Raw genomic sequence first — 27,164 nt, forward strand, 5'->3', positions numbered from 1 at the left:
ATAAATAAGCGGTTACAAAATTTACCTGGCAAGCAGAAATATTAACCTCTGCTGATTTATTCAAAGAACGGACTTTGCTCAGAAACATTACTTCGTGCTGCCGCTGCTGCTTAATAACTGAATCACAGAAGCCTTTGACAGACCAAAGAAAAAAAAAACTTTAAAAAAAGTTACATTCTGCAGCTTTAACAGAGAAAAATATAGATATGTTTTGAATTTTTCAAATGCACAATGATTTTAGAAATTCACACACATAATGAATTCATTCTTCCTCATTATCCATTATTATGAATTCACAATAAATTAATTTAATACCTTTAAGTCTTTTACAGTTAATAAAACTATTAAAAGCGAGATTTTGACATGTTGGCGGAAAACTGAGCAAATAACAATGAAGAATCAAACTGGTCAGAACATGCACATGTCTGTCAACGTACACATGTTCAGGTACAGTTAATTTGACATTTTATACTTTTCACAGTCACAATCATCAGGATTCACATGGCTGTTGTTCTGATGTCCTCCAGCTCCACACTGCCCTCGTGTTGATTTTGGACGTCCCCCTTCACTGGCTTAGGTTGGTCCTCTGCTAACTTTTTCACCTGGGTGTCTTTGATTAAATGATACGTGAGATGCTCATAAAACCACTCCAGATCCTGAGGGTCCTCAGGCCAGGTGAGGTACTCTCTCCTCCGGACAAAAGACCTGACTGTGGGAGACTTCATCAGCTGGTAGTAAGGCACCTTTCATCAGAACGAAGACTCGATCAGCAATGAAGGTGAGGGACAGTTTTACCACAACTTTCTCATTTACTTTTCTAAAAAACGTGCACGGCATCAGTTCTATAGAAAATGTGAAGCCACATTTCTGTTTCAGTGTGTGTGTGTGTGTGTGTGTGAAACCTGCCATCTACTGGTGAAAAGATAATACACAACAGTCTCTTATCTGCTGTGTTTTTGGGTTTTTTTTTTTTTCTCCTCAGATTAATTCACCTGACATCAAAACTGGCTACTAACAGATGCAAAGTTTGATACCTGTCAGATTACCAGGTCGTTCTACGGTGACAAACCCACAGAGAGTTACCATCACCTCATTTTTCCCGTTTTAGCATTTTTTTAGCTTGCTGTGTTGGTTTTTCCACCCTTTACATCTGACTGCTGTCATCTGTGTGGTCTTCTGCCACAGGTGTCTTCTCAGTGAAAATTAGCATTTAGTAGTGTGAGAGTGAATTTCATTAGGAGTTTGAAGGAGATTTAAAATTGCTGTTAAAATCTGTGCATATAAGGACTTTGATGTGTCGGGTGGCAAGAGAACCTGAATACTAAATAAATACTCACTATGTACTAGGTGAATAAATAGGCAAATGCCGATCTCATATCTGTGGGGAGGGGGTAATATCTCAATGTTCTTTGCACAAATTTACAATAAAACAGTTATTGTGTGTTTACAGAAGGACTAATCCTCTAGGGTGTGTGTAAAGACTGTAACAAAGCATAGCAAGCAGCATAATACACACCTTCCCTACCACCATCATAATCAAAACGTTCGTCAGCTCCTCCAGCATCCGGCCCTGAGCCAAGGTGAACGCCTCCAAGCACCAACCGTCTAGAAAGAGGCTTATCCTAGTTAGTTTTGCATGTGGAGATCCTGTACATTAGTGTTCAGAAACTCACCACTGCCACTTTTGTTTAAAACCCAAAAGGTATAAAAATAACTATTAATACTAATCCTCTGCGAAACAATCGTTTTGACAGAGCCAGACAGATGGAGATGCCAGAAATAAAGCAGATATATTGTTACCAGGTGAGACAAAAACCTGTACCTTTGAGGAACTCTTGGGACACAATGCACAGAGTCTTCCTGCTGCTCCAGATGGCATCTCTGATGTTTGAAAGGTGATCCACACCTGGCAGAAAGTCTCTGGCCTCGAAACAACAGCGGAACACGTTCTTCTCTGAAAAGTGTTTATCGAGCTTCTTTAGCAAAGCGGCCTCCACCCACCTATAGTCATTGTTGCTGAAGCACAGGAAGGCGTCATACTCCGATTCTTCCACGGGAGGGTTCGGTGTCGGGCCCTCGAGAACCGTGCTGACGATCCTTTTGTAAAATACGAACACCTGCCCCCGAAAACGGGCATAAACTATGCCACAGAGAATGAAAGTGGTAATGAGGATGGCAGAGAGTATGAAGAGAGCAAGCTGAAGATCATTCGTGGATTTTACCTCGTCTTTGCACGGCTCAAAGATCTTATTGTAATCCAGCAGAGGAAGATTATGGAGAGCAGCTGGAAACCCACACCTCATCTCTTCAGCAAAGTTCAAAAAGATTACATCTGTTTTAAACAGCCAGATCAGGAAGCTCTCCAGTTTGCAGTCGCAGTGAAAACGATTTTCGGCCAGGTTGAGATAAGTGAGCGACATAAAACTCATAGGATCCGGGGCAGCTAGGAAGTTGTTTGAGAGGTCAAGATGTTTCAGACTGACTGGAAAGACACCTGGCTGCAGGTGGGTCAAGGCATTAAATGAAAGGTCGATCTCTATGATCCTGCTGAGCCCTCTGAAAATCCCCTGCGGCAGACTTGCAAGTAGGTTGAAACTTATATTTAGACCTAGAAGATTATTGAAATTATCAAACAGGTCGAGACATTTCCCCAGTCCCCAAAGTCCCTGTAAGTAACTGTCATGAAGATCCAAGACTTTCAGACTATTGTTATAAGGCGCTGCCATCTTCGGACTTGGCGTGCACCACTTGAAGAGGTTGCCGCCATAGAATAAATTCTGGAGACGCTTGCCTTCAGTCACTAAGGAAAAAATGTTCCCCAGGTCTTTTAATCTGTTGTCACTAACATCTATATGGATGCTGTTCAAACCAAATTCGGTGATTTTGTGTAACGATTCCAACTTGTTGTCACCCAAAAGGAGTAATTCTAAGTTTGGTAAAGGTGACGGAAAATCTAAGTTTCGCAGCGAGTTTCCCGTCAGATATAAAGCTCGTAACTTGGGTAGATTATCGAAGGCTTTGTATCCCAATATGCCAATGTGGTTGTTAGACAAATCCAGCACCCTAAGATCAGTCAGACTCATAAATGTGTCCGAACGTATTTCTCCCAGAAGGTTGGAGGACAGGTTGAGCATTCGTAGATGTCCTTGAAGACCAGTGAAGGCATCGTTGTTAATCTGATTGATCTTGTTTTGGGAAAGGTCAATAATGATTACGTCCTTAAAGTGACTGAAGACGGCCATCTTCAAAGCAAATATAAAGCTCTTAGACAGATCTAATATTTCAAGTGAACTGCTCACGAGGCCTTCGAATGTGCTGTTATCTGGATCAGGAAGGTTGTCATGAGAAAAGTCTTTACCAATGGTTCCAGAAAATTTAAGATGACTAATCTGAGTCCCTTCTATTGATTTGAAAAACTGCTTAGCTGTGCTAATGTTATTAAAAATATTGCTGGATATATCCAGGAAATTAAAGGCTATATCTCTAAAAGGATTCCCGCATCTTTTCCAGTCAAAATCTAGATCATTCAAATATAGTAACTTGTTAGAGCTCATGTCCATAAGTGTGAAGGTTTTCCCCCTGAAACCAACAAGATCCTCTTCACATAATCCTTGAATCTTATTCAATTTAAGTTTTAACTCTGTGAACTTTTGGAGATTTGAAAAGAACAATCCAGGTCTGAGCCTTGTTATTTGGTTAAAAGAAAGCTCAAGCCTTGTTAAGGACAACAGTGGCTCCAGGTAGTTTCCCGACAATATGGAGTCGTCCAAATTACAATACGCCAAAGAAAGGTTTCGCACATTGATGAGTCCTGCAAATGCCCTCGGCTCAAGCAGTAATGAATAACCCAACTGGTCAAGAACCAATCGTGTTAGTTTTCTCTGCCTGACGAAAGCATTGTTCCTTAGGACGAGGTTCACATTCTGCCCTCCAAGATCCAATACTTCCAGGTCCTCGTAGTCTTGGAGCGAGGTGCTGTTGATTTCACTGATGTAGTTTCTGTCCAGGAAGAGGTGGGTGATGTTGGAAGGTAGAGCAGGAACCCAGTAGTGGTTCTTAGAGGGGCAATAGACAATAAGCTCGTACAAATCGCATGATGGGTCGCATGTGGAAACCTGCAGCAGAAAAGCATGTTAAGGTCATTTCTGTAACCCAGGGGAAAAAAAAATGAATTCTACCATTGAATAAAACATAAACAGTGTTCACTTTAAATCTGTATATCAAATATGGAACAGCATGATGGCAAAGAAAAACCCAGCGGGAAATGGCAATTAAATTTTAGCAAATCCACAACAACACTAAAGTTTATGACCTGTATTGCTTAATGAGCTAGAAGTGCTGGTCGGAAATTGGAAATGAGCAGCACTTCCTGAGCCCCGAGGGTGGTTCCCCTTTTTTTATTTTGAGATTCTGAGAGACCTCAGTCACAAGGTTAATTGTATGGGGACATTTGTATTCTCACCAAAAAAAAAAAAGTTTCCCCTTCAGTCTCCTTGCTAAGCTGTGCAACAACACGAAGAAGTGTATTTGGAATATTCATATATTCCTTACATTTCTACCAATTTCTCTAATATGAAAACCAGTATTGTCAAGCAGATCAGTTTTAAGGTTTGTTGTACAAATACCTGTAGATTTAAAGCAGCAAAAGCCCACAGAAAAGCCAGGGTCCACATATTGTCCTCGTCCTAACAAAACCTTTAAACAGAAAGACACACAGCCCGAGTTAAAGGATGTGACAACAGGCAGGAATATGAGGGTTTCGTAAGGTGCAGGAAAAGGGGAAACTCTGTGACCCTGACTGCTTCAGCGGGCTGAGCTCTGACAGCAAACCTCCTTTTGAACAGCTGATGTGTTTGCCTTCAAGTTAGTGAACGAAATGAGTCATAATGTTGTTCAAACAATTCACGCTGCATGACTTAAACTGATGGACTATAAATTATGCATTTTCCATCAAGATGAATCAAAGGAAACACCACTCATCTTTGCACAGTACGTTCACGTCAGGATGACACCAAACCTCTGCCCAGTATTAAGACAAGGAAACTCTCTTAACTTCCTTGTTTGGTTTTCTGAAACTGTGCAATTGTTTTGAGTCAATAGATTGCGTCCTAACAGCCCGTCGAGTTTAAAGTGATGTGGACAAAGCTGGACACTTTGGATCCCACCGTTCGCCAAAGGCGACATGTCGTACCGGTTTCCTCCGGACATCCGGATCAGTCTGTGGAGCTTGAACTGACGATTGAAAGTGGATTCTTACCTGTGGGTTTTTTTTTAATCCACAAAGCGGGTAAAACAGCTCCTCCCTGCAGACCTGCTCCAACAAACTCCCTCCTCTTCCAACATCTGCTGTGCTCATATGTTCTGTGGGTCTGACGAAACACGGGAATGTCGCAATTTCCCCAAAGGCAACACAAACCCCGACACGGTCAGGGTGCACATCCCGCTGGTGCAAATGTATGATAAGAGCTAAGAAATTAATCATGAAGTGTATGACACAAAACGTCACTGGAAAATATTACGTTTCCATGGCAAATGAACTGAGACGCAACTTTAATTGATTTCTGAAGAATGAACATTTGTAGTAGCTGAATGTGCCTGAAATACTGTGTTAATGGAAAAAAAAAATCTTTGTTTTGCTACTGACATTTCAAAATAAGTTTATGCAAATTTGGCAACCAACTGAAATTACTAATCACTGCTGATACAGGCTACTTCTGGTAGTACTACTACAATACTTTTCCTCTTTTAGTGTACCACTGGTAGTAGCCTACTACAAATATAAAGTTGTAGCAATAAAAACAAAAAATAGTAACATTAGGACTACTACTACTACTACTACTACTACTGCAGCTGCTGCCAGTAGTAATAGTAGTAGTAGTAGTGCTACTAGTAGTAGTCATTTTAGTGCTAATACTGCACACTAGTACATTACTGCATTGGTACTAATGCTATACTCTAATAGTAATTAATAAATGTAAATAATTATAGACTGGCTTATACTGCCGGCTCATTATTCTTTACTGGTTATTTATGTATTTGTGGTACTTGGTGTTATTTTGACTTATGTGTTACACGTGCTAGAAATGGGTATGAATTGTAATTGATATTTGGCAATGTCATTGGGGGAAAATGAGTCCTTCCAAAAAAACACAGTTATTAAATGCTAGTATTAGAGCAAGTAGTTCTACCACATAGTCCTGTATTTGAGATAATCTTTAATAAAAGCACAGAAGTGCTTGTAATGAAATATATCTAAAGCATTAAAGTGAATGTAGCCATTTTGCCGAATGGCCCCTTTCATTTGTCTTATTATTGAAGCAGAAATTTTGCTCCAATCATGTGAACCTATATATCTATTTGTTTATTTATCTCTCTACATATTGTAGCTGTTGAATACATTTCACTCGCTAAAAGAAAAAAACATAACAGAGGATAAGTAAATTATGAGGTTGCATGAAATGGAAACACTAAATAAACGTGAAAGCTGTACTTTTGTCCCGTACATTTAATACAAGTACGGCACATGAGTTTTATTTGATTTAAGAATTATAATTAATTTAATACTAAGACTTATGAAGAAATAACACTCTTACTGCCATCGCTGCTGCTGCCAGTACAGCCGCTTCTACTTCAAGTTGTTAGAAGTTGTTGAAAGTACATTTTAAGGGAAGTTCACTTCTGCATCACTCCGGAGAGAAAACAATCAAGTCTTTTAATTGGAACAAGTCAATTATGTCACAACCCAGAGCAGGTTAGTGTTGCTGTGACGTCATAGTCCAAATCAAAGCAACATTATACTCTAATACTTGACATGACACTGCTGATTCATTGTCTCTTAATTTCTGTGTGTGATGTTTTAGAGAATCGCGTTCAACACTAAGACAAATCAATATTTGTCCCTGTCACCTTGTAAAAATGGCCTTATGCCTGTTAGAGCCCGTGTATCACGTGTGGTTCACTGTTTGTTTTACTTCACACCAGATGCATTCGTGCAAGTAACTCACTCTCCCTCCACAGGGTGGCGCAGTCGGCCTGTGCTTGAAAGGGCAATGGAGACAACAACAGACTCATGCATTCACATTGTTGTACTTTAATGATGTACCAGCACAAAAGCTTCGTCGTAGTTATTACATTGTGTTTGTTGCATGTGAGTTGACTTTGTAAACTAAACCACTTTTTTCAAGGCAGAGAAGAAAAAAAACAAAACACAAACCAAAACGTGAGTTAAAATATCTGAGTTGGGACTTTATGACACATCCAGGTCCTCATTATTGCTGTGAGTCAAAAACAGCCTGTGTTGTTCTGTTTCTGAGATTTAATGTGTACATTCACACGTCGTCTGTCTGCTGTCTCTCCCTCTTTAACTAGTGTCCATGGCCATATGCTCCAACCCGTGAGCCTCGCCCCCCTTCTTCCCTCTGTGGCTGAGGATGCAGTAAATCAGAAACACAGCCAGCACAATGAGAAAGGCAGTAGACACAATTATCCCCACCAGAGCCCCCATTGACACCCCTGAGCCCCTCATTGGTGGCTTGGTAGGGGGGCCTGCTGCTGTGGTCGTGGTGGACGTTGGTCTCGTGGTGGTGTTTGGAGCTGTGGTGTTTGGAGCTGTGGCGTTACCGCTGTCGTCTTTTACGCACTCGGACTTGCCAGATAGTGTATATCCCGAATAGCATGAGCACACGTAGCCACCATATGTGTTTAGACACCCTTGATCACAATAATTAGATTCACACTCATCGATATCTAAGCAAAACACGCCTTCATCTCTTTCCTCCGATATGTAACCCTTAGGGCAGTTACACTGGGAGTCATCATTGGGGTCGCACTCCGCCGGGCATTCCTCCTTGTCACAGTGGAGCATGCATTGTGACGGGGACATTGGGTCCACTTTAGATCCAGCGAAACACGAGCACTTGTAGCCACCAGGACTGTTGGTGCAGATGTGCTCACACGGAGCGGACACGCACTCGTCAACGTCCATGCACCGAGTGCCCAACATTTGGAACCCGTCCTTGCAGATGCACAGAAAGCTGCCTATGGTGTTGTTGCACTCGAAGTTCGCCCCAGGACACTGCCGCTTGTCCTTGCATTCGTCCAAGTCGTTGCACGTCCTGTTGTCCTCCGCCAGTATGAAGCCCAAGTCACACACGCACGCGTGGGACTCTCCGTCTTGCTCGCAGTCGTGCTGGCACCGCAGGGCAACACACGGGTCGTCTGTGGCCATTTCGCAGTTGACTTTATTCAAAGGGTTCACGGTTTGTCCCGGTGGACAGGAGCAGGAGGGGACTTTTTTGGAGTTTACTACACACTTGTGTTCACACCCCCCTTTATCTATCTCGCAGCTCCAGGGCCCCTGCAGCCAGTGTTCGGACTCGCAGACGTGTTTCACCCCAGAAGGCTTCGTGACTGCGATGCTTCCAGGGGGGTAAGACAGCAACTCTCCCCCGAACCCCATAGGGGTCATGTAGGTGACAGACTTGGCCTGTGCGAATTCGAGACCTGTGCAGGGCTCACTGAAGCCGTACTCACAGAGAAACCCGGCCGCCTGTTCGCCGCATGGCTCCAGAGTCCATTTAAAGTCGTTCGCTTTGGAAACTGAGACGCAGCGAGGAGACGAGCAGCTGCCGTTCAAACTTGGCATCCAGTTGAAAAAGTCACTCACGTTGTCTTTTGTCACCCACTGGAAGCCTCTGAGCGCAGCGCCCGCGTCTGGACAACCCGTCGGCCGATGTAAACCGATCCAGAACCGGCCCGCAACGGTTCCTAACAACATAGAAAGACTATCATGTGATACAGTGGAGCGCACTGTCATTAAGTGACCCCCTTCTTTTCTGCATGTATCCCGAGCGCTTGGGAAATCGCTAGGGTCATGGAACAGGGCAAAACACTGGTGCCCAATGCAGAATCCGCTATTCGGCTTCATCCCGCCGGTTCTTCCCATCAGGAAAAGCAGCACCACAGCACACACCCCGGTAATGTCCTTCATTTTGGAACTTGCTTGTGTCCGTTTAAGGTCTTGAACGTCCGAGCACTGTACAGGCGGGATTGTCGGAGAAACTCTTTATCTCGCGCTTATAACCCCCCAACTCCATTTTAATGTCCCGGCGGAGGAAGGAAGTCGCTCTTGATCTGCCTCCTGCGGCCGGTTACTGACTTTCTCCAAACGTTCTCCTCTGCACTACGCACCACATCCCCAATTAGGCTCGACTTTTACGCACACACGCAGAGAAGGACGCGCGCACGCAAGGGGAGCATCTACTTACCGCCCCCCTCTCCCCCGCTGTTTTGGTGAAGTAGCCCCACCCAACTCCGCTCCACACAAACTGTCAGCCTAAACAAGTCGACCAGTCTTGCGTAGGTCCAGTTTTCCTCAGAGGGAGTTTTAAATTCCGACTGGTGACAGAAGAAGACGTATTTGTTTGAACTTTATCAGGGAAAGACGGAGGCTAGTGGAGGCAGGAAAGGGTCAGATGTGAAATGAAAACATACATAAGAAAATGCAAGCAAGTGTCTGATGAATCTGTTAATCCACATATGCAAAGTCCTGCAGGCAGCTGTTAGTCTGACTTTGACATTGCACTTTGGGGAGAAAGAAGGAAACAAAGACAATGCAAATAAGGATGAAAGAAAGCTTCAATATACAAAGTGCAGTGAACAGAGGCCTGCAAAGCAGTTGTGTAGAGTGAGTGGAAAGTTAAAAGGAGACAGCTGAAGACATATAACTGCTCTAAAAAAACAAAAAAAACATTAGTAACACAGAACAATTGGAATTCAGCATCCAACTCCAACCTTTATTTATTTTTTTTTCATTTAAAGCGTTACTCAGTAGTGAGATGTTGAAGTATCAAACAGTGTTCTACTCGTGAGGTTGCAATAAACGCTATTTTACAGACATCGAGTGACATAATCAGGAAACACACAAGTGTTTTTCCAACAGGCTCCATTATATAAGTCGACTAGCAGCCGCACAATTTTACATTCACTTATAGCGGATCCCTCAAGATCAGGCTGTTAAACAGTAGCGTTAGGAACATGTTAATATCAGTGTTACGACATCCAGGCAGCACTATCTGCTCATGTTGGCATCAAACAGTAACATCAGGATTTGAATTTGTGTTAAAGAGATCATCAGTCAGATTTATTGTGTTTTTGACCTGTAGTAATAATTCTTTTCACAAATCATGGAATAAATAGCAATACTTCAATGTTCCAGTGTAAACAATGGAGGGAACTGGCTACTACATATTATATTCAGAGTAATTAGCATCAGTAAGTCAGTAGCTCTGTAGTTAGATTAGTGTCAAAGGAGCCATCTAGTTTGTTTTTAAGTGTCAGAATGTGGTTAAATGTGATAGCAAGTACATCCCCAGACAAACAGGAGTCAATACTAAAAGTTTAAAATATTCAAAAGAATAAAAAACAAAAACAAAAAACAAACATCATAAAAATAAAGTATATGGGAACCAGTATGTTGAATATAACATTACACTGTGCAAAGTGAAAACGTCAAGCAAAGACAAGTGGATAAGAAGGATCGTGTGTGTGTGTGTGTGTGTGTGTGTGTGTGTGTGTGTGTGTGTGTGTGTGTGTGTGTGTGTGTGTGTGTGTGCTTGTGTATTATATGGATAATATTGTTGGACTCATAGCACTTGGGAGAAAAACTGCACTTCACTTAGAAAAAGGTCACATCCTGATGTGAACTATCACCGTTACAACTTTTCCCCGCAAGTAACAGTGTTTTTTGCATTTCGAGCAGAAATGTTTCTTAGTTGTAAAATAAATATTTATGAGAAGGAATATTTGTTAGGTTAGCTGCTAAAAGTTTTACTTGCAGCTCCAGCAAATGACAATTACGAGGCAAATAAAGCTCTTTTACATGTAAAACTCTATGTCGCACTCAGAGAAACCATTAGTTTGCTGTCTATTAAAGGTGCACGTATTCAGTTATTGCAGCTTTTTTTCTAGAAAATAACCCATTTTCTATTGAATCTGCTTATGGTAAAGAACAGTGCAGTAGACGTGAGAGGAGAGTCGGACGTCTTCAGTGGTTTTGCGAGTCGCTCTTAGACTGTTTATCGAAAGACAACCTTTTATACGTATCTGTGGTCACGTGCTGCAGATGGAAAATGTCAATGTCTGGATTTTTGAAGGGGGACAGATCAAATGTGCTGCAACGTTTAGATATGTTTAGGGCCAAAACATACAGCAGTGCCACACACAGCCCCAGGAACACGGTGATGCCCAGCGCGCTGCCAGCCTTGATGTAAGAGGGCACCTCGGACAGGGGGAGGCTGGCTTGGGTGGGGTATGATGCAACTGAGCCCAATCCATCACCCTCTTTGCTTCGTAGGCACGTGTGTTTATCTTTCAGGTAGTACCCCTTATTACACAAACACCTATAACCCCCGAATTCGTTCACACACTTGTGATCATCACACGGTTTCATATTCTCACATTCATCGATGTCAGTGCAGAAGGTGGTATCGTTCCTCACGTCTTTAATGTAGCCATCAGGGCAGAAGCACTGCTCCATGTCCTTCTTCTTCACATCAGGGTTTGGGATGCATGTAGCCAGACAGTCTCTCTCAGTGCAGTGTTTCTCACACTTGATGGGATCTTTGGGTGACACCCTGTACCCACTCTTGCATTCACATTCGTAAACCCCTTTAACCTTTTTACACATCATGTGCTCACAGTGGAAACAGATTGAATTGTTTACACACACTCCATCCTCTAATAATAATTCTTCTCTGCACTCGCACACATACCCTCCCAGGGTGTTCTTGCACTTCTTCCCCTCACCTTTGCACACTTCCTTCCTCTCCTCACACTCATTCACGTCCAAACAGCTCTTTTTGTCCGGCGCCAGCCTGTAGCCTTCCCTGCAGGTGCACCGGTAGGAGTCACCCTCCAGCTGACACCCCTGCGCGCAGTCGGCGCACGCGTCTTTGCTGCAGGTGATGTTGTTGGGATGGGGAGTTTGCTTTGCGGGACAGAAGCAGGTGTTGCTCGTGTGATTGCAGCCGTGCTCGCAGCCGCCCACTAACACCTCACAGTTCCAGGGAGCTTTCAACCAGTTCTTCCCGAAACACAAATGTTTCGAGTCCGGATATTCAGCGCCAACATGTTTCACTACAGCGATGGTTCCTTCGGGAAACGCTTCTGAGTCGTACACCTCGAAATCAGCAAAGTACTTCATCTGTGCGCCCGCGGCCGCCTGCAAGGGACTGCAAGGGTCTTTCAGTTGGTACTGGCAAAGAAATCCGTCCAGGTTTTCACTGCACGGCGTCGTCAGCAGCGTGAGGTTTCCTCCCATAGTCACAGAGATGGAGGAGCACACTTTTCCTGTGGTCCCACTGGGGTTGCCCACCCACAGACGGCCGCTGAGCCCCTTTAGCACACCGGCTAAATCTCGGTCCAGGCTGGACATAGATAACTCTCCACCCCGACCTTGGCAGCGTTTCAGTGCGCCCGAAGAGTCCTTGGATTCCTGGAAAAGCGCGAAGCATTGCTTTTCTGCGCAATGTCCGCGCTGCGAGAGGACCGCTTCCTCCAGCCCGAAGAGGAAAAGCACAGCAACGAGCCGAGCCCGTGTTGTCCGAACCATGATGTCGATGTTAGAAAAAGCTGGAGATGTTATAAACCTCTGCGTTTGATGATCCAGAGCTAATATGCGACTGCGAACGGACCACAGACACCATCTATAAATGCGCCCTGAGCGGAAGGAAGTTGGGTCCTGTTTTAAGTTTTTAGTCCCGATGTGATTGTCCAACCTCCACCGCTGTACAAAAAACCTTATCTCAGACGGACTGGGCCCATCAAAACACACACACACGAAGACTTACACACTCTTACTTTTAATACGAGGAGGAAAACTAAATCGTAATTTCCTCTGTAATGCGTGACCCTTCCCCTTGTCGAGTTGGATCATAAGGTCTCAGAAGAAAAAAAAAAACTGCAAATCCAGTTTTCTGTTAATTATTGTGTTAGTTTTCTACACATTTTAATGATAAAATGAACTATAATTTTAAAAAAAAAAGATCAAAATCATTTTTTTTTTGTTTTTGTAAATTGCACCACAGTGGAACTTTGGGCAACACAAACTTAAGGGCATTTCTGCCCAGGAGAAACAAGGAGATGAATCAGTGTTATCATCATGTCTTTTTTGATGATACATTAAAATATGAATTATCTCTTGACGTAAAACAGAAGAAACGAGTGATGAAACTTTGCACACAAAGTAAAAAAAAAAGAAAAATGTGAACAATTGGGGGGGGGGGGGGGGGGGGGAGGAGTCAAGGGGGCGTCTGCTATCTTCACAAATGTTTTGAAGCAGGGTGCTTCATGTAAAAATGCTTGTATGAAAAAAATGTATAAACATATTTTGTTCTTAGCTTAATTAAAACCTTTACACTTTATTGACTTGGTTTATTAGACAATGCGTTTCATCTTTGATTAGACAGGTCTCACATGGCAGGAATTAAATTGGATCGACCTGGTTATATGTAGTTTTATTAAAAAAATCCAAAATAAAAGAATAAATAAAAATGTGGACTTTTACGGGGGCAACCATTCCCAATGACCCCATCCCACCCTCTCTGGGATTATGCCATATCATGCCACTTTGAAAAAAACTCATTCCACCCTTATGTCAAAAATGGAAATGTATAATAATAGACTGATAATGTGTTTATTAAGTGTTTAATCAGTGTCAGAAATGTCCAATACATAACTCATCTATTGTTTGAAACTAAATAGTCATTTACAAAATTCTATTTTGACAAAACTCGAAATGTATAGAATAATCTACATAATAATTATTTATAATGATAGTGATTTCTTTCAGCTTCAGATTTGGTCAGTTCTACAGCAGGTACCTAGCACCATGGCACTATGGCAGAGAGTGGAACCGCGGGTGGCCGATCAGATTTTGAGGGTGGGCAGCGCCACCACCAGGTCACACATCTAGTCCAGGTTTGTTCCACACATGCTGCACAGAAATAAGGTTTCTGCAGAAATCTAAAATGTTCAGGCCCTGATAAATCCAATTCTTGCACAGATGTAAGGAGGGAACCACTTCCACAGCCAGATTTAAGAGAACTGCATTTTAGAAAATCATCATTGCTGTAAACCGCAAACAAACTTATGTCGCTGTAGAAACGTGGTGTAGGACAAAGCAGTAATTGTCATGTGACAGGAATTACTTAAAGTACAAAGAGTACAAGTACTTGTTTTGTGAAATGACATATTACTGTCCTTATTAAAGTATTAGCACTAATTTTGAAATTGGTAAGTATCTGTAGTTAAGTACTTCACGTATGTCCACATTGTACTATTGTCTTAAGTCTTATGGTCTTAGTCTAATGGACTAAGACTAGACAGAATCTGTCTAGGAGGGATCCTGACTCATTTATTTGGAAGTTGCTTTCAGAAGTACTTCCCAAAGTTACATTAATAGCTCAAGGTAGAAACACAACAATTGTCTGAGTGACTGTTAATACATCAACCATCATTCCATAACGTTTCAGCATAATTCCTCAGACTACTGGTGATGGAAGAGGAAGTAAGCTGCCTTCCATTTTCTTCCTCAAGGGTTTTTTTTTTACCAGACTTAAGAGGAAGGTTGAACAAAACCTTTTCTATGGCCAATAAATAAAGCGTGACAATAACTTTATTTCCCCACATAAACCTGTAATTCCTGGAGCTGCTCAGTATAAGCTTCCAGGTGGAGATTAGGTTGAGTCGAGTTTAAGGAATGTGATCATGACACAGAATGACTGTCAAACAGGAGATGAACCATATCCACGGAGTATGAATCCAGTGAACTGAAGTCTGACTTATTATTTTGACTACCGACTTCCAGATTATAATACTTGTGGAAAAATGCCGACAAATCGCCAAGGTGCTAGTCTGTGTGTTTTTTCAGTGCCTCCTTTCTTCCAGGCCTTAAAAAGAGGTGGGGTTTGGAATGTGAGTTGGAGGGGATGTGAGCAACTAACGAGGAAAGCAATCCTTTGTTCGCACGCTGCAAAAAATAAATTAATGCGTTCAGTGCTTTTATTTTTATTTTAAGATTCAGACCTTTGTTAGAATTCCTAGCTTCATATTTCTGCAATACAGTAACACACTATGTAATCTTTCCCTGAAATGAGCTGGGTGGCGATAAAAAAAACAAAACAAAAAACTCCATCAATATTTTCTCTGATATCAACGTATTATCGGTGCCCGCGCTAAGCTGACCCAGAGTTTGCCAGTTTATTGTTCTTGTTTCTATTAAATATTTCCAGTCGTCACTTTGCCTGTTTTCACAGTGAAGCTTTTACGACGTCCCATTTCGGTGCCACGAAAAACATCTGTGGTGCAGTGTTATTTAGAGAGCAATACTTGTGCCACTGATTCACGCTTCCATTTTAAACGTATTAAGAGGAGCTTCACGTTCACCGGCCTGTGCACGAGATGACCACTTTAGGCATGCTGGCATGTGATTGGCTGGAAGGAAGGAGGGTATGGACGGCTCATGTTATACTATTCAGTCCTATTTCTTTGGACTTATTTCCTTCCATCTGTTGCTTACATTATGAGTGACTGATTTATAATATAATATGCTCCTTTAAGGTGAAACTCTCTTTCTTTGGCTCAAACGCAGACGTTGTTTTTCTGACACAGCACTGCGTGAATGTGTGTCTTACTTGCACAGACACTGTGTTTTCCTAACCTTCGACCCAAAGTCAGGCTTATCAGTCGGTTCAATGGCAGCTGCCAGGGACACGGCGAGAATACGGGCGAGAACTACAGAGAGTGGCACAGAGTTATCACCAGCCCAGGAGGAAATAGGAGGTGTTTCCATGTCCTGGTTGGGGATGAAAGGAAGAAGTGCAGAGATTAATTCAACCATGGCCTTGCACACTTTCACACACACACACACACACACACACACACCATGGGTCCCCTCACTCCCTCCCTGGCAGCCACCCACCCAAAGGAGACACAGGACAACTGCAATGTTCACATAGATCCTGTTGTGGGCTTTTTGCGTCTCTTTGTTTGTGTTTATTTATGTTTTTTTTTTTCAATATTTTGACACTGTTTGCGGTGGGATTGCAAATCTTTACAGTCATTTAAGCCTCTTTCTGGTTGGTTTGAGTCAATCGTTTTAACTTATTGGTTGGATGATTGACTTTCAGACAAGACATGTTAAGAGTCACTATGTCTGTACTACACGCGTCCATTTACACACAGACAGACACACACACACATCTTAGCAGGACACTTTCATTTTTTCCCCCATCCTGTACCACCCACACCCAGAGGAATTGACTACAGTCCAATGTTATGTCATGGGTGGCACCAGTGGACATAAACACACACACGCACACACACACACACACACACACGCACACAGGTTGCATGGCAACCCAGATAACCTTTTCTTTGCCACACATCCCTTCCAGGGAGTGGTTAGTCTGGTGAGCACATTCACAGGGATATTATATATAGAAGCATGCAGTGGTAATTTTTTTTCATCTCTAAACTATGATTTATTGAATCAAAAGCTAACAACAGTGGTGTGTATACCACAACGAAAAAAATGTCCACGTCTCGATAACTCGTCATTGTTAGGTGTCGTCTTGGTCTCATGATGTCAAGATGTGAAATAATGATGAAGTGGGAATTTTCCTGGAACCAGAACATTCAGTCGTCAATTCATGGATCAGACCTGCTCACATTGTTATTTTTGCAGTTAATCGCCCTGTTAGAGGACAGGGTGCTAAGCAATAAGCAGTGAAACTTTGAACAGTTGGACATGTGCGTTCAAGAGGCTAGAGAAGGTCAAAGTTCACCTGTAAAGGTTACAGTGCATTTTAGACGCATCCTGAAATTTCACCCAGAGAAGTCAAATATCCCTACGTTATTTGTGAGTGGTGTGCAGTACAAGTAGCAGTGTCTGGTCTGGATCGGCAGAGCCCCTAACAGAGACCTGGGACAATGTGTCTGCCACCACGCAGAAGGTTGTGCCTCTCACAGCTCTTAGTCACATCCCATCTTCCTGGATGTTTCGGCACAGATTCTGAGTATTGATCGCAATCGACCATTGGGCTTTCGCTGCTATGACAAGTGTCTCTGTTTTGTGTTTTAAGAGAGATTTGCTTGTGTGTGTTCTTTTATTTCTACTGCTAACAGCAGTTTAGGACTTTTTATTCAAATAATTTGGGAAAACATTTAGACGGATACTTGTGAAGGTAGGTTAAATGTTAATATAACCAATAGGAATGAAGGAAAAAAATGATAAGATAGATATAATAAACTTGAACTTTGCTATCACCTTTGACCTCTCGGGGAATGATTTCATACTGATGAGTAATTCTTAATTAGTACTATTGAGACACAGGAGATCTTTGGCAACTCTTTTTTGCTACTGACACAATTCAGAAATTTTATGTACAATAACATAACCACTTTAACACTGGAGAATATTCTTTGGTGTCTTGAACTTCACTTGCCCTGCACTTTTGAAATTGGGGCCGAGATGTCTCCTTTCCCCTCTTCAAGCCTTGCTGCCCTGTGAGGAACTTGCTCGGACGATATAGTGTGTTTCACCATCTGAGACACACAGAAACATATTCACAGAGTAAATCTCTGTTGAGGCATGTGGGTCGGTGAGTGGCTGGGAGTGAATGTGGGTCAGGTGACCAGGGGCATTTGCCCACGTCAGTGCAACACTTGTTGTATCTGTCATTGAGGGGGGGGGATGACAGGAAATGTAAAAGCCTTCAGATAATGCAAACAGGCCAAGTATATTCTCATCTTTAACATCTTTGCCTGCGTTATAAACATGAAGCACAAGCAAATAAATCCCTGGCAGATTGTATCTCTGCACAGCTTCAGTGAGCCACTGAATCTATAATCACCTGTATCTCTTCTCAGTGCTGGGTCTCTCCTCCTCTATCGCTCGGGAAAAAGTATCCTGTAATCCGACTTGCCCAGCCTTCAGATCACCAATCATCTGTTTCAACTATTATCAATAAACTTTCTTAAACCTTCCCCGTGTGTCTGTGCTTCTGGTTCCTATTACCTTAACTTATGACAGGACCCCTGGAGGTTATGAAAGACATTTTTATGAGAAGGACAAGATGATTGCATAATATCTGGCTCGGGGTTTCCTGTCTAAATCCAGCTCAAGAGGATTTTGTTATTCACTGTAAAGGATTTGAAATAAAGGATACAGTAAGTTCCCAAAAATGGCAAGTCAATTATTCTGTCTTTAATGTGGTTTATTGCATTATTTTCCTGATGGCAGCTGATTAGTTCAATTAATGCAAACCCAACATGCAGATGCCAAAACTGTACAGTGACTCTTCTCACATTCAGTGTCTGTCAGCCTGGATTAGCTTTGTTTGTCTCATCCAAAAACTATTAAACACTTCACACAGACACTGTATCACACACTATATATTTCTTCATTCTTTAAAACCAGGACCCTGGTATTTTTAACAAATGTTGCCCCGTATGGTCATTTTTTAATTTTTTTTTTTCCCACTTGTATTGCGGCTGGTAAACTGCACATGCCCAACATTTCACAGTAGAATTGCAGAAACCCAATAGAGTGTGTTAGGCTGATATTTGTTAGTTTGTAGACAACAATTGTTGTTAATCCAGGCTGCAGACCCACAACTCTAACTGAAGAGTCAGTGTTGACTTTGGCATCTGTGTAATGATTGTGGACGATATCATTACTGGAGAAGACTTAAATTTTTTTTCATGAGCTTGCAGGTTGCAAATACACTGTTGCCCATGAAGTTTGAATAAAATGTTTATCTATTCCCATGAAATTATTGTTGCATTGTGATTTATTGACAAGTAGTGTAAATCTTCTCAAATCTTTATTTTTTAATATCATCGGTGACATAGGTTTTAATTTTTATGGCGAAAACTGTAGTATAGAGACTGATCATTGCTTTGTTGGAGAGTTTGCGGCTCCAAACGTTTGGTCTTCCCAAACGAAACTACATCATCGGTCAGAGTCATAGTATTCAGTCGTTAAGTGTCAAAGTTGTATGTTCAGTTAAGCTCAGACTATATTTCTGTGGCTTATGTCTTATTTACACTTGAGCAGATAGTTGTAAAAGAGCGAGAATAGTGAAGACTTTCTTTGTTTCCAAATCCAACTCCGAGCATCCACCGCTGTGCTTCTGGCATCTACTGAACCAAGCGGGGTTCATCCCACCTAAACCCTGGGTATTTAAGGAGGAATGTGGTTTTCCACAGAACCCAGAGCTTCTGACTCAGTTCTAACATCTTCCTTTATGTCTTTCCAAAAGGAAATAACATGAAGTGGTTGCAAATTTGATGTCTGTTAGGGTCTCTCTCCTTGGAAAATGTTGGGGGGCCTTGTTGAAACACAATGTGGATTTATTGGTACATGTCACAGTTCACTTCCTGCTATTGTGTTTCATGTCAGAAAGGAGCAGAGAAAGCAAAGTGATGGAGGCCAAAGTCCAACATGCAGCAACACTTGACACAGAGTAAATTTGCATTTCGACGCTGAGGGTAAAACTTTTTGACCTACAGCTAAAACCATCCCAAAAATATATACACTTTTGAATCGTTCTCATTATAAACAGACAGCAGAAACACTTCCCCATAAAAAAAAAAACATATTTATCGACTGTTCCATGATTTGGTTTTAGCTGGATACATTTTATTAGGGGTCAAGGGTCAGACTGAGTGTCAGTGTTAGTTTGAATTCCGTTATTTTGTTCTTTCTTCTGTCGTGTTTAGCCCCACTGCCAGTTTCTTATTCTCCCACTAGATGTCCTCAGACCCTCCCCCTGCTCCAATAATAAACGTAGTAGCATTGTGCTGTGTGTCCCCACCCTGCTTACACACCTGGCTTCCTATATCCCTGATTACTGTTGACTTGCATGAGTACTTGCAAGTATTAAGTCTATTTTTGTAGTATTTTCTGTTCTAACCTTTTTTTACAAATATGTTTCGCACTACCCACCTTTGGTTTGTTTTTTTTTTATTCTCTGTCTGGCTTTGTGAACTTTGCTTCCTGTTTCCTTTTGTCCCTGTTTGTGTGGTGGCCCCGAGAGCTCACTGCCCTGCAAACCAAGAACCCACACGCAAATAGACAAACATTTACAAATACATTTACAATCCGTCACTTTTTTGTGTCCCGTGGAAAACATTGCTAGGACGGTTATCTACAACGGTTCCGGTCAGTCGGTCTGATTCTGTGTTTGTCTTCTGTGTCCTGATATTGTCTCACATATGAGACAGAATTTTCCATACAAAGAAGAAGAAACACATAATTCTTTTGAATGTGTTTCTGCAGGAGCACAATGCTTCTCCATTAATGAAATAAACCAAATAACCGAACAGTAGCGCTGAGTTTATTGTATCGATTCCCAAGATGCTGATCTCGACAGACTAATGGCAAGAAACATTTAGCTTATTGTGTTTTTAGTGCCATGAACTCAGCCTCCCTGGGGTCACTTTACAAAGCCCAGTTACACCAGTGTTTCCTCCTCAGTCTGTCCAGTGAGAGATGGATGCTGGGATGCAGAGGCACACTCCTATTCTATTCTCTCTACTTCTGTGGTAAATAAGTCTTGCTCTTGCGGAAGCTGCCTTGGCATGCGGACAGAAATATTCTGAACTTCCTATGATCCCAAGAACAAACCCTCACACTTGCCAGTCTCTACACATACACACACACTGTTACATTTGTCACTGTACACATCTGGCTGTTTCTGCCGTTGCCATGTTCTACATGGAAGCGGTGTTACACAAACTTTATGCAGCTTTTGTTCTGACTCTCACAGGAAAACCTCCGAGTCAACACTGAGTTCTGATAACATTTGACTGGTTGATTGTGTTTTTTTTTTACTGTTCCTGCCGGAGTAAAATCTCACTCAAAGAATGAGAGTGGAAGTCTGCGCATCAACACGGAGAAACGACTCCGACTCACATTCTGCGACTTACGTTTGCATTTTGCTCGTGTTTTTGTAACTTTGCTAATGTGTCCACGCGGGCAACACGCGCAGCATGACAGCTGTCAGAGTTCTAAACAGCAGATTCCTTTAAACTAAAGAAAAACTACATTTTTGCAGAAGGGAAAAGAAACATGAGCGAAACGTCCTGTATAATTTACCAATTGCATTGTAAACTGTGGGTGAATGTGTCCGAATGCAACTCTTTCATAGATACTATCTGCTATCATCGATACCACTGACAAACAAAAATAAGCCCCATGACTGAACGTGTATATATATATTTTTTAAGAAACTGCTCTTCACTATTCATTTTACTGTATGTTTAAGTGAACCCCACCACCTCGAACCAAGCACCGCCTTCCCACCCCCCCTTTAAAACAAACTTACTCTACCCAATGCAGCACAGTTATTGTGTAACCAGTGCTTCAGTACAGAATGTGACGATACCAGTAAAAAATTGTTTGCGTTTGTGGGAGATCAGACCGTGGCCAATGCGCAAAGAGGAAGTGAGCTGATAATTACCAGTCTTCATATCCTCCACTGTTTGAAGCAGTGTGGGTGGATGTAGGATTGGAGGGCTTGAGTACAGATTTGGTGAATTTTCCATAACTGCGGAGTTTGTTCATGCGGTCGCTTGTGATCTTATTCGGGACAAATTTTCCCACACATTCCCTGAGTTTAGTGTATTATTAAAATATATACTTCATATAGAGAGACATATTATGTGTATGGGGATGGTAAGGAGGGACAACTGCATTTGTTTCAGAATGGGGAAATGACCCATCTGCAGGGATTAGCCTCATATCAAACTCCCTAATGTCCTCTCTCTGGAAAACAATAAGTCGTTGATAGGTTGTTTTTTAATAACTTCATCTTGAGAATATTCGCTCTTGGTGGGGTCGTAGCGGGCTGGAATTCCCGTCGGCCTCTTACATAATAAATACGACAGTCTGACCTGGCTTTCCCACACAGCATAGCCTCCCCATAGCCCCCCTGTGCAAAGCAAGCATCTCCCCCATGCCCTGACCTACGGGACACGGTGCAGAGTGTACTGGAAAGGCCGAACCTTTGAAATAAATGCTTGTCATGGCACGGGTTTAAAACAAATACTAGCAGCGAGGAAGCAACCTGCGGAGACGGAGCCTGTTTGAAGACCAGGCTTCTGTCCAGCTGGAAAGATTAGATGTAAAACCTTTACTGGACGTTTAAAAAAGCGCGTGGAAAACACACAGAATCAGGAAAAAACCTTAGTCATCAACATTGCAGAAATCACACTTAGATAAAAAATAAATAAATAAATTAAATAATGGTGTACTTTTACTATTTGTTTTAGAATATTTCTATTTTATGTTGCTTTTACCTTTTTATATATATCTGAAACTTTTGCTATGCTATATATATATTACAGCTTTAGATTGTACAGTAGTTACTTTCTGCAGATATAAATTCTTATTCGTAAAACATATAATGAACAATGATCATGTGAATTGTTTTGCACTTTCTAGGGAACATTACTCAAGCTTTAGGTGGATTTTCTATGTTAAATCTTTTAAAGACTTTATTGACCAAATCTTCACTAAACTTGTACGTTTCCCTTACAAGGTATTTGAATTCACTACTGTTCAAAATACTTTATATTTCTTAGTGAAGTTTTCTACTTAGAGTAAATTTTAGGGCTCATACTTGAAGTACTTTTAAGGGAAATGATTTGGCTGCAATACGTAGCTGTTGGGAAATAAACTTAACTCCTCCAAGGTGTCATCCAGTGTCAAAGCTTGCAGCATCTCCAGGATGGCATGCAATGCACAGGGTTGGGTCAGAAGGTCAAGGCTTGCTCACAAACAACTTGGAAGGGAATTTCTCTGCACAGCTGGATGTGCTGTTCTAGGAATATGTGTTATGAGAAGTGGCAACAGCACTTCCTCATGTTAAGATAAAACTTGAAGCACATCGCCCCCCAAACATTAACAAAAAAAAATTCTTTAACTTTAGGTTCTAAGATTGTCTCCTTCTACCACCTCTGGCCATGTACTGTATCTAATTACCAAATGCATTTATGCTAATAATTACAACACATACAAACAATTAATTAAAAAAAAGAGTCTTCTTCCATTACAATATAAGAATTAATTTCTATATAATTGGATGTATTGACACTGGCCTTACTGCATCTTGAGTTTATGATTTAATGTATTATGATCTGTACATGTTGTTATAAAGAGCTTGTTTGCATTGACTGCATTTCATTAGTGTTTAACACTGAGCTTTAGTTTAGAAGGTTTTAGTTATTTATCTACGTCGGTTTGAAGTTTAATGAGTTTTACTTTGCATGTACTTATTAGGTAATTGTGCCAACACAATGGGTCAATTTGATGCGTGCGCAAGAGCAAACGTCATTAAATTCAGTCATCATCACATCATCGGGAAAAGAGGCCTAAAAGAATAATAGTACAGAAAGAGACATGTAGACTTTGAAAGCATGACTAAAGCAGTTTATGTTTCTGCTCTAATGCTGGCACAGTTTATTAGAGCTGATAAAATGGGTGGAATTCTACATAAACATTCTGCCATGTCCCAGGGTGGAGAGCAAAACATTCAGTGGGTACAATGAAATGGAAATTTAGCGGAATAGTTGTGTCTTCGAAGTAACAGAGCGAAGTAAAGATGAATCACAGTTGTACTGAAACACCCCTGATAGGCGGACGTCACATAAGGACAGAAGTGAAGTCATGTCTGAGACAACAACGTGATGCAGAGAAGAAAAATATCTTGGACCAATTTAGAAATTCTGGGCGAATCCTGTGGAGCTGTTAATGTTTTTTGAGTTGATAAAAATCAGACTGGCACTGAGCTGTATTCTGGTGAAAGCGGGAGCGAATTCTCAGATCCCGTTTTTCTATTCAACTCTAGTTAATGAGGCAGGAGGAGCCTGATGTTTCAGTGATGAACTCATGTCATATTCCACCGAAACACTTGATTCATATTCGTCCATACTCCACAAGTCGTAGTGTCGACAATCACCATTACAGACTGAAACCAACACTTAATCGACTCATAGTCACTGTAGACTCAATTGGCTTTGGACTGTCTTTCAGCTATGTTACGGTAAAACAGGTTCCACATTACACAGATTAAGCAGCACGACTCTTCATCTCATCTCTGCGGTTTACTTGGATTTCATGGGTTTGCTCCTAGCTGACCCGTCGTTCACCCTGCCTCTGGATTCTCCAGGTCCAATCCAAACCCTGCCCAGCACAATGCCCGGGATGTGCTGGGTGGGCATGGTTTCTGTTAGATTCAAGCGGTGTTGCATAAGCGTTGCACTGGCACACACACACACACACACACCGCGGCTGCTGTTACTCACCTTGCCTGCTGTGCCTCTGCTCCTGTTGTGTTATCCAGTGTATAACTAAATACTCCGTGCCAGTTTATCTGTTGTGCCTTTCAGTGTCAGTGTCCCGACCCTTCGTTTGCTGGTGTGTTTTTCCCATGTTAATACAGTTCGGGCCGCTCGCCTGGTTCATGGACTTTGTTTCTGCACTCAGCCCCTTGTCTAAGCCTCTGGAAGTTCTGTTGCTTGGACTGACAAACTGTTTTTTCCCGTCTGGTTGGACTGTGTGTCTTCCTGCCTGCCAACCTCATTCTGCTGCTCTGTCTGAGCTCGGCCTGACAACCCCTCATAAGATAAACACATGGCTCCTAAAATATTGTTACACAGCTGTGACTTTTCACATTGATACCTTGTCTCACTCCTGACATCTCATGAGCTCCTTCGTGGACCGCTAACACTCGAGCTGCCACGTGAGTTAAAATCTCTCCCAATGCAAAAGCCTTTGTCTGAGCGATCTTTGTCTTGGCCGTGTCCCATGATGGCTGTTTCCTTCTTTTATGTTCATATGTTTATGCGAAAGCTTAAGGGCACTGACGCTCGGGACACATGCATGGCTTAGCACACAGCAACTGTCTAGAAATAGACCATTACACAACACACAGGATTGGGCCAAACCAGTTGTGGCATGTATTATCGCATTTAGCCGTGTCATATGAGCACATGGAAAGAAGACCGACAGAGCCAGTTCATCAATTTGGAGAACGAGCAAGAAAACAGTATCTCAGATTGTGATATAACTGTATCTGACCAATAAACTGAGGCAGGTCCAGTGGATTCTGTTTGAACATTTCACAAGTTAGTGTTGTTTTCCATCTTCTTTAACAGATTACATTTTTTTAATAACCATGTTGTGAATTGACAACCAAAAATATAGTATTTCTCAGAGCCATATCTGGGAATGTCTGCAAATAAAACCATTATTAGTATAATTATTAGCTAGTTTAACAATTTTAAATTGAGAGTATAATTACAAATGTGTATTACGCAGCAACCTAGTTCATAACTGTTTGATATTATTTTTATAATAAGTTTGATACAATTTTTATTATAAGTTTGTTGACTTTAATTCATTTTGTTGGTGCTTAGGTTCTGGGAATATGTATTTGCTTGACAACATTTAGTAACTGCATGTGGCATTTATTAGACAGGAAGTGCCAACGAAGAATGTTTAGCTAATAAATCAGGAGTCGGGCTGATTAAAAATGTATAGTAACTTCACCAGTGTAAGTTGTTGAAATACTAAGGCATTAATACTAATTACCCCAAAAGACCTTTCAAAGTTTTAGTTTTTTAAACCAAATAACTGTCAGCTGTAAAAACGCACACAGCCATATTCACTGATTTTAACTTCCCCTTTTCCATTTGATTGGTCTCTGGCTGCCTGGTCTAACTCAGCGGGGATTGTAAAGAGCATGCTTGTCACACTCTGAGTCACATACACGTGTAACAGAATCATCTAAATATGTAGTACATTGCATCATGGCCAATATCATAAATACATCTCCTAGGAACAATGTGCCCAACAGCATCACCAGTTACCTCAATTGAAATGACTAAATACTGACTAACAGTATGTCCCCATCTGACAGATGTTTTAAACATGACTTCCCAAGTGAAGCTGGGTTAGCGGTTTTCTCCTGTAACCAATGTCTGGACATTGTCTTTTCACACAGAAGAGGGTCCTTGTCAGCTGTGAGGTTTGGTTTAATGATGGAGTTGGTGGCTGGGTAAAGCCTGTAGGAGGCTCTACACGACGCTAAAAAGTTGTAGTATTTGATTTCACTTTTGCAGCACAACATGGAGTATTTTTTTTTTTGCAGTAATGTCACATTAATCTGTACCAGGTTCGCCTCATGTGAAAAGTTGGAAAGTTTGTGTCCTCACGCTGTGTCCTTCACTGATTAGGTTTCCCCTTTGATCTGCAGCCTCTCAGACATTGGCTGCGTGCCTTTAAAATCCACACAGTACCTCGTACACGCCACCGTCGTACCTTAAAACTATCTCAACAAATATTTGTGAAATCTGGAGATTTTAAAAGTATTTTAAACTATTTTGCACATAATGATTCGTGCTTTGCCACAAAACTGATCCAAGTTTTATTCCGTTTTAAAGTCTTATGTTCATTCATTAATTATCGTGATTGAGAACTTAAGGGAGTCATTTCAGCTCTGACACTTCTCTTGTTCTTGGAACAGCCTACATCATTCAGAGGAACTGGCTCTGGACGATAACAGGGAAATGTTTGGCTTTGATCCGGCTTTGGTTCTGGCTGAAATTGCTCACGTAAAACACAGGATGTGCAAAGAAATAGAGCAGAGGTGCCACTAATGAAGCACAGCTTACTTTCATCTCCTAACAGACGATCAAATTGACTGCGCTACTTTTGGAAATAGAGTAATAATACGTATAGCACAGATTCTACAACTAGAATCATTCCATTCATATCATATATGTAAAATTAATGTCGGCTGTTTTAAGATCACAAGCTACGACTTCTGGTGAAAGTTGCAGAACTTAGAAGCAACAGCTGAGTTTTAATTTAACCTACATCTGGACGTTTAGAGTTAATGTGAATGAATGAATGAAATAGCATTTTTATACGTACAAGTCACAAAAAGTTGGGACGATGCGTAAAACAGAAATAAAAACAGAATGCAATGATTTGCAAATCTCATCAACCCATATTTTTATTCACATTAGAACACAGGGTGGACATGCAGTTGTCTTATTAAATGTCAAGTATATGCAGCCGCCTCAGGTGTTTCTTC

The 27,164-nt window shown here is 41.6% G+C and overlaps 3 protein-coding genes across 5 annotated transcripts; all 3 read right to left on the reverse strand.

The window, feature by feature from the left end:
* Positions 1-303: 303 nt before the first annotated feature.
* LOC137102302 (toll-like receptor 5) lies at positions 304-25,411 on the reverse strand. Of its 3 annotated transcripts, none has more exons than XM_067481675.1 (5): positions 24,746-25,411; positions 4,626-4,695; positions 1,823-4,115; positions 1,517-1,605; positions 304-743 (listed from the first exon to the last, which is right to left on the reverse strand). In XM_067481675.1, the coding sequence occupies exons 2-5, from the start codon at positions 4,671-4,673 to the stop codon at positions 498-500; spliced, it is 2,676 nt and encodes an 891-aa protein (XP_067337776.1). In that variant the 5' UTR covers positions 4,674-4,695; positions 24,746-25,411; the 3' UTR covers positions 304-497. The 3 variants fall into 3 exon arrangements, with proteins under 3 accessions (XP_067337776.1, XP_067337775.1, XP_067337774.1); XM_067481674.1 differs by having other exon boundaries at positions 24,370-25,410; XM_067481673.1 differs by lacking the exon at positions 24,746-25,411 and adding an exon at positions 5,258-5,363.
* On the reverse strand, positions 7,075-10,401 carry LOC137102304 (thrombomodulin-like). The gene has a single exon (XM_067481678.1). The coding sequence runs from the start codon at positions 8,987-8,989 to the stop codon at positions 7,361-7,363; it is 1,629 nt and encodes a 542-aa protein (XP_067337779.1). The 5' UTR covers positions 8,990-10,401; the 3' UTR covers positions 7,075-7,360.
* LOC137102305 (thrombomodulin-like) lies at positions 10,547-13,247 on the reverse strand. Its single transcript, XM_067481679.1, has one exon. It carries the CDS (start codon positions 12,608-12,610, stop codon positions 11,045-11,047), a length of 1,566 nt encoding a protein of 521 aa, XP_067337780.1. The 5' UTR covers positions 12,611-13,247; the 3' UTR covers positions 10,547-11,044.
* Positions 25,412-27,164: the final 1,753 nt, after the last annotated feature.

Source organism: Channa argus, chromosome 17, assembly GCF_033026475.1.
Source record: "Channa argus isolate prfri chromosome 17, Channa argus male v1.0, whole genome shotgun sequence".
Taxonomy (NCBI): domain Eukaryota; kingdom Metazoa; phylum Chordata; class Actinopteri; order Anabantiformes; family Channidae; genus Channa; species Channa argus.

Excerpts from the sequence above, each read along its gene's own strand:
- LOC137102302 (XM_067481675.1), bottom strand. The coding sequence starts at position 4,673 with ATGTGGACCCTGGCTTTTCTGTGGGCTTTTGCTGCTTTAAATCTACAG. Across the intron at positions 4,116-4,625 it reads TTGCTGCTTTAAATCTACAG|GTTTCCACATGCGACCCATC; the intron begins GTATTTGTACAA and ends TTTCTGCTGCAG. Across the intron at positions 744-1,516 it reads TTATGATGGTGGTAGGGAAG|GTGCCTTACTACCAGCTGAT; the intron begins GTGTGTATTATG and ends TTCTGATGAAAG.
- LOC137102304 (XM_067481678.1), bottom strand. The coding sequence starts at position 8,989 with ATGAAGGACATTACCGGGGTGTGTGCTGTGGTGCTGCTTTTCCTGATG.
- LOC137102305 (XM_067481679.1), bottom strand. The coding sequence starts at position 12,610 with ATGGTTCGGACAACACGGGCTCGGCTCGTTGCTGTGCTTTTCCTCTTC.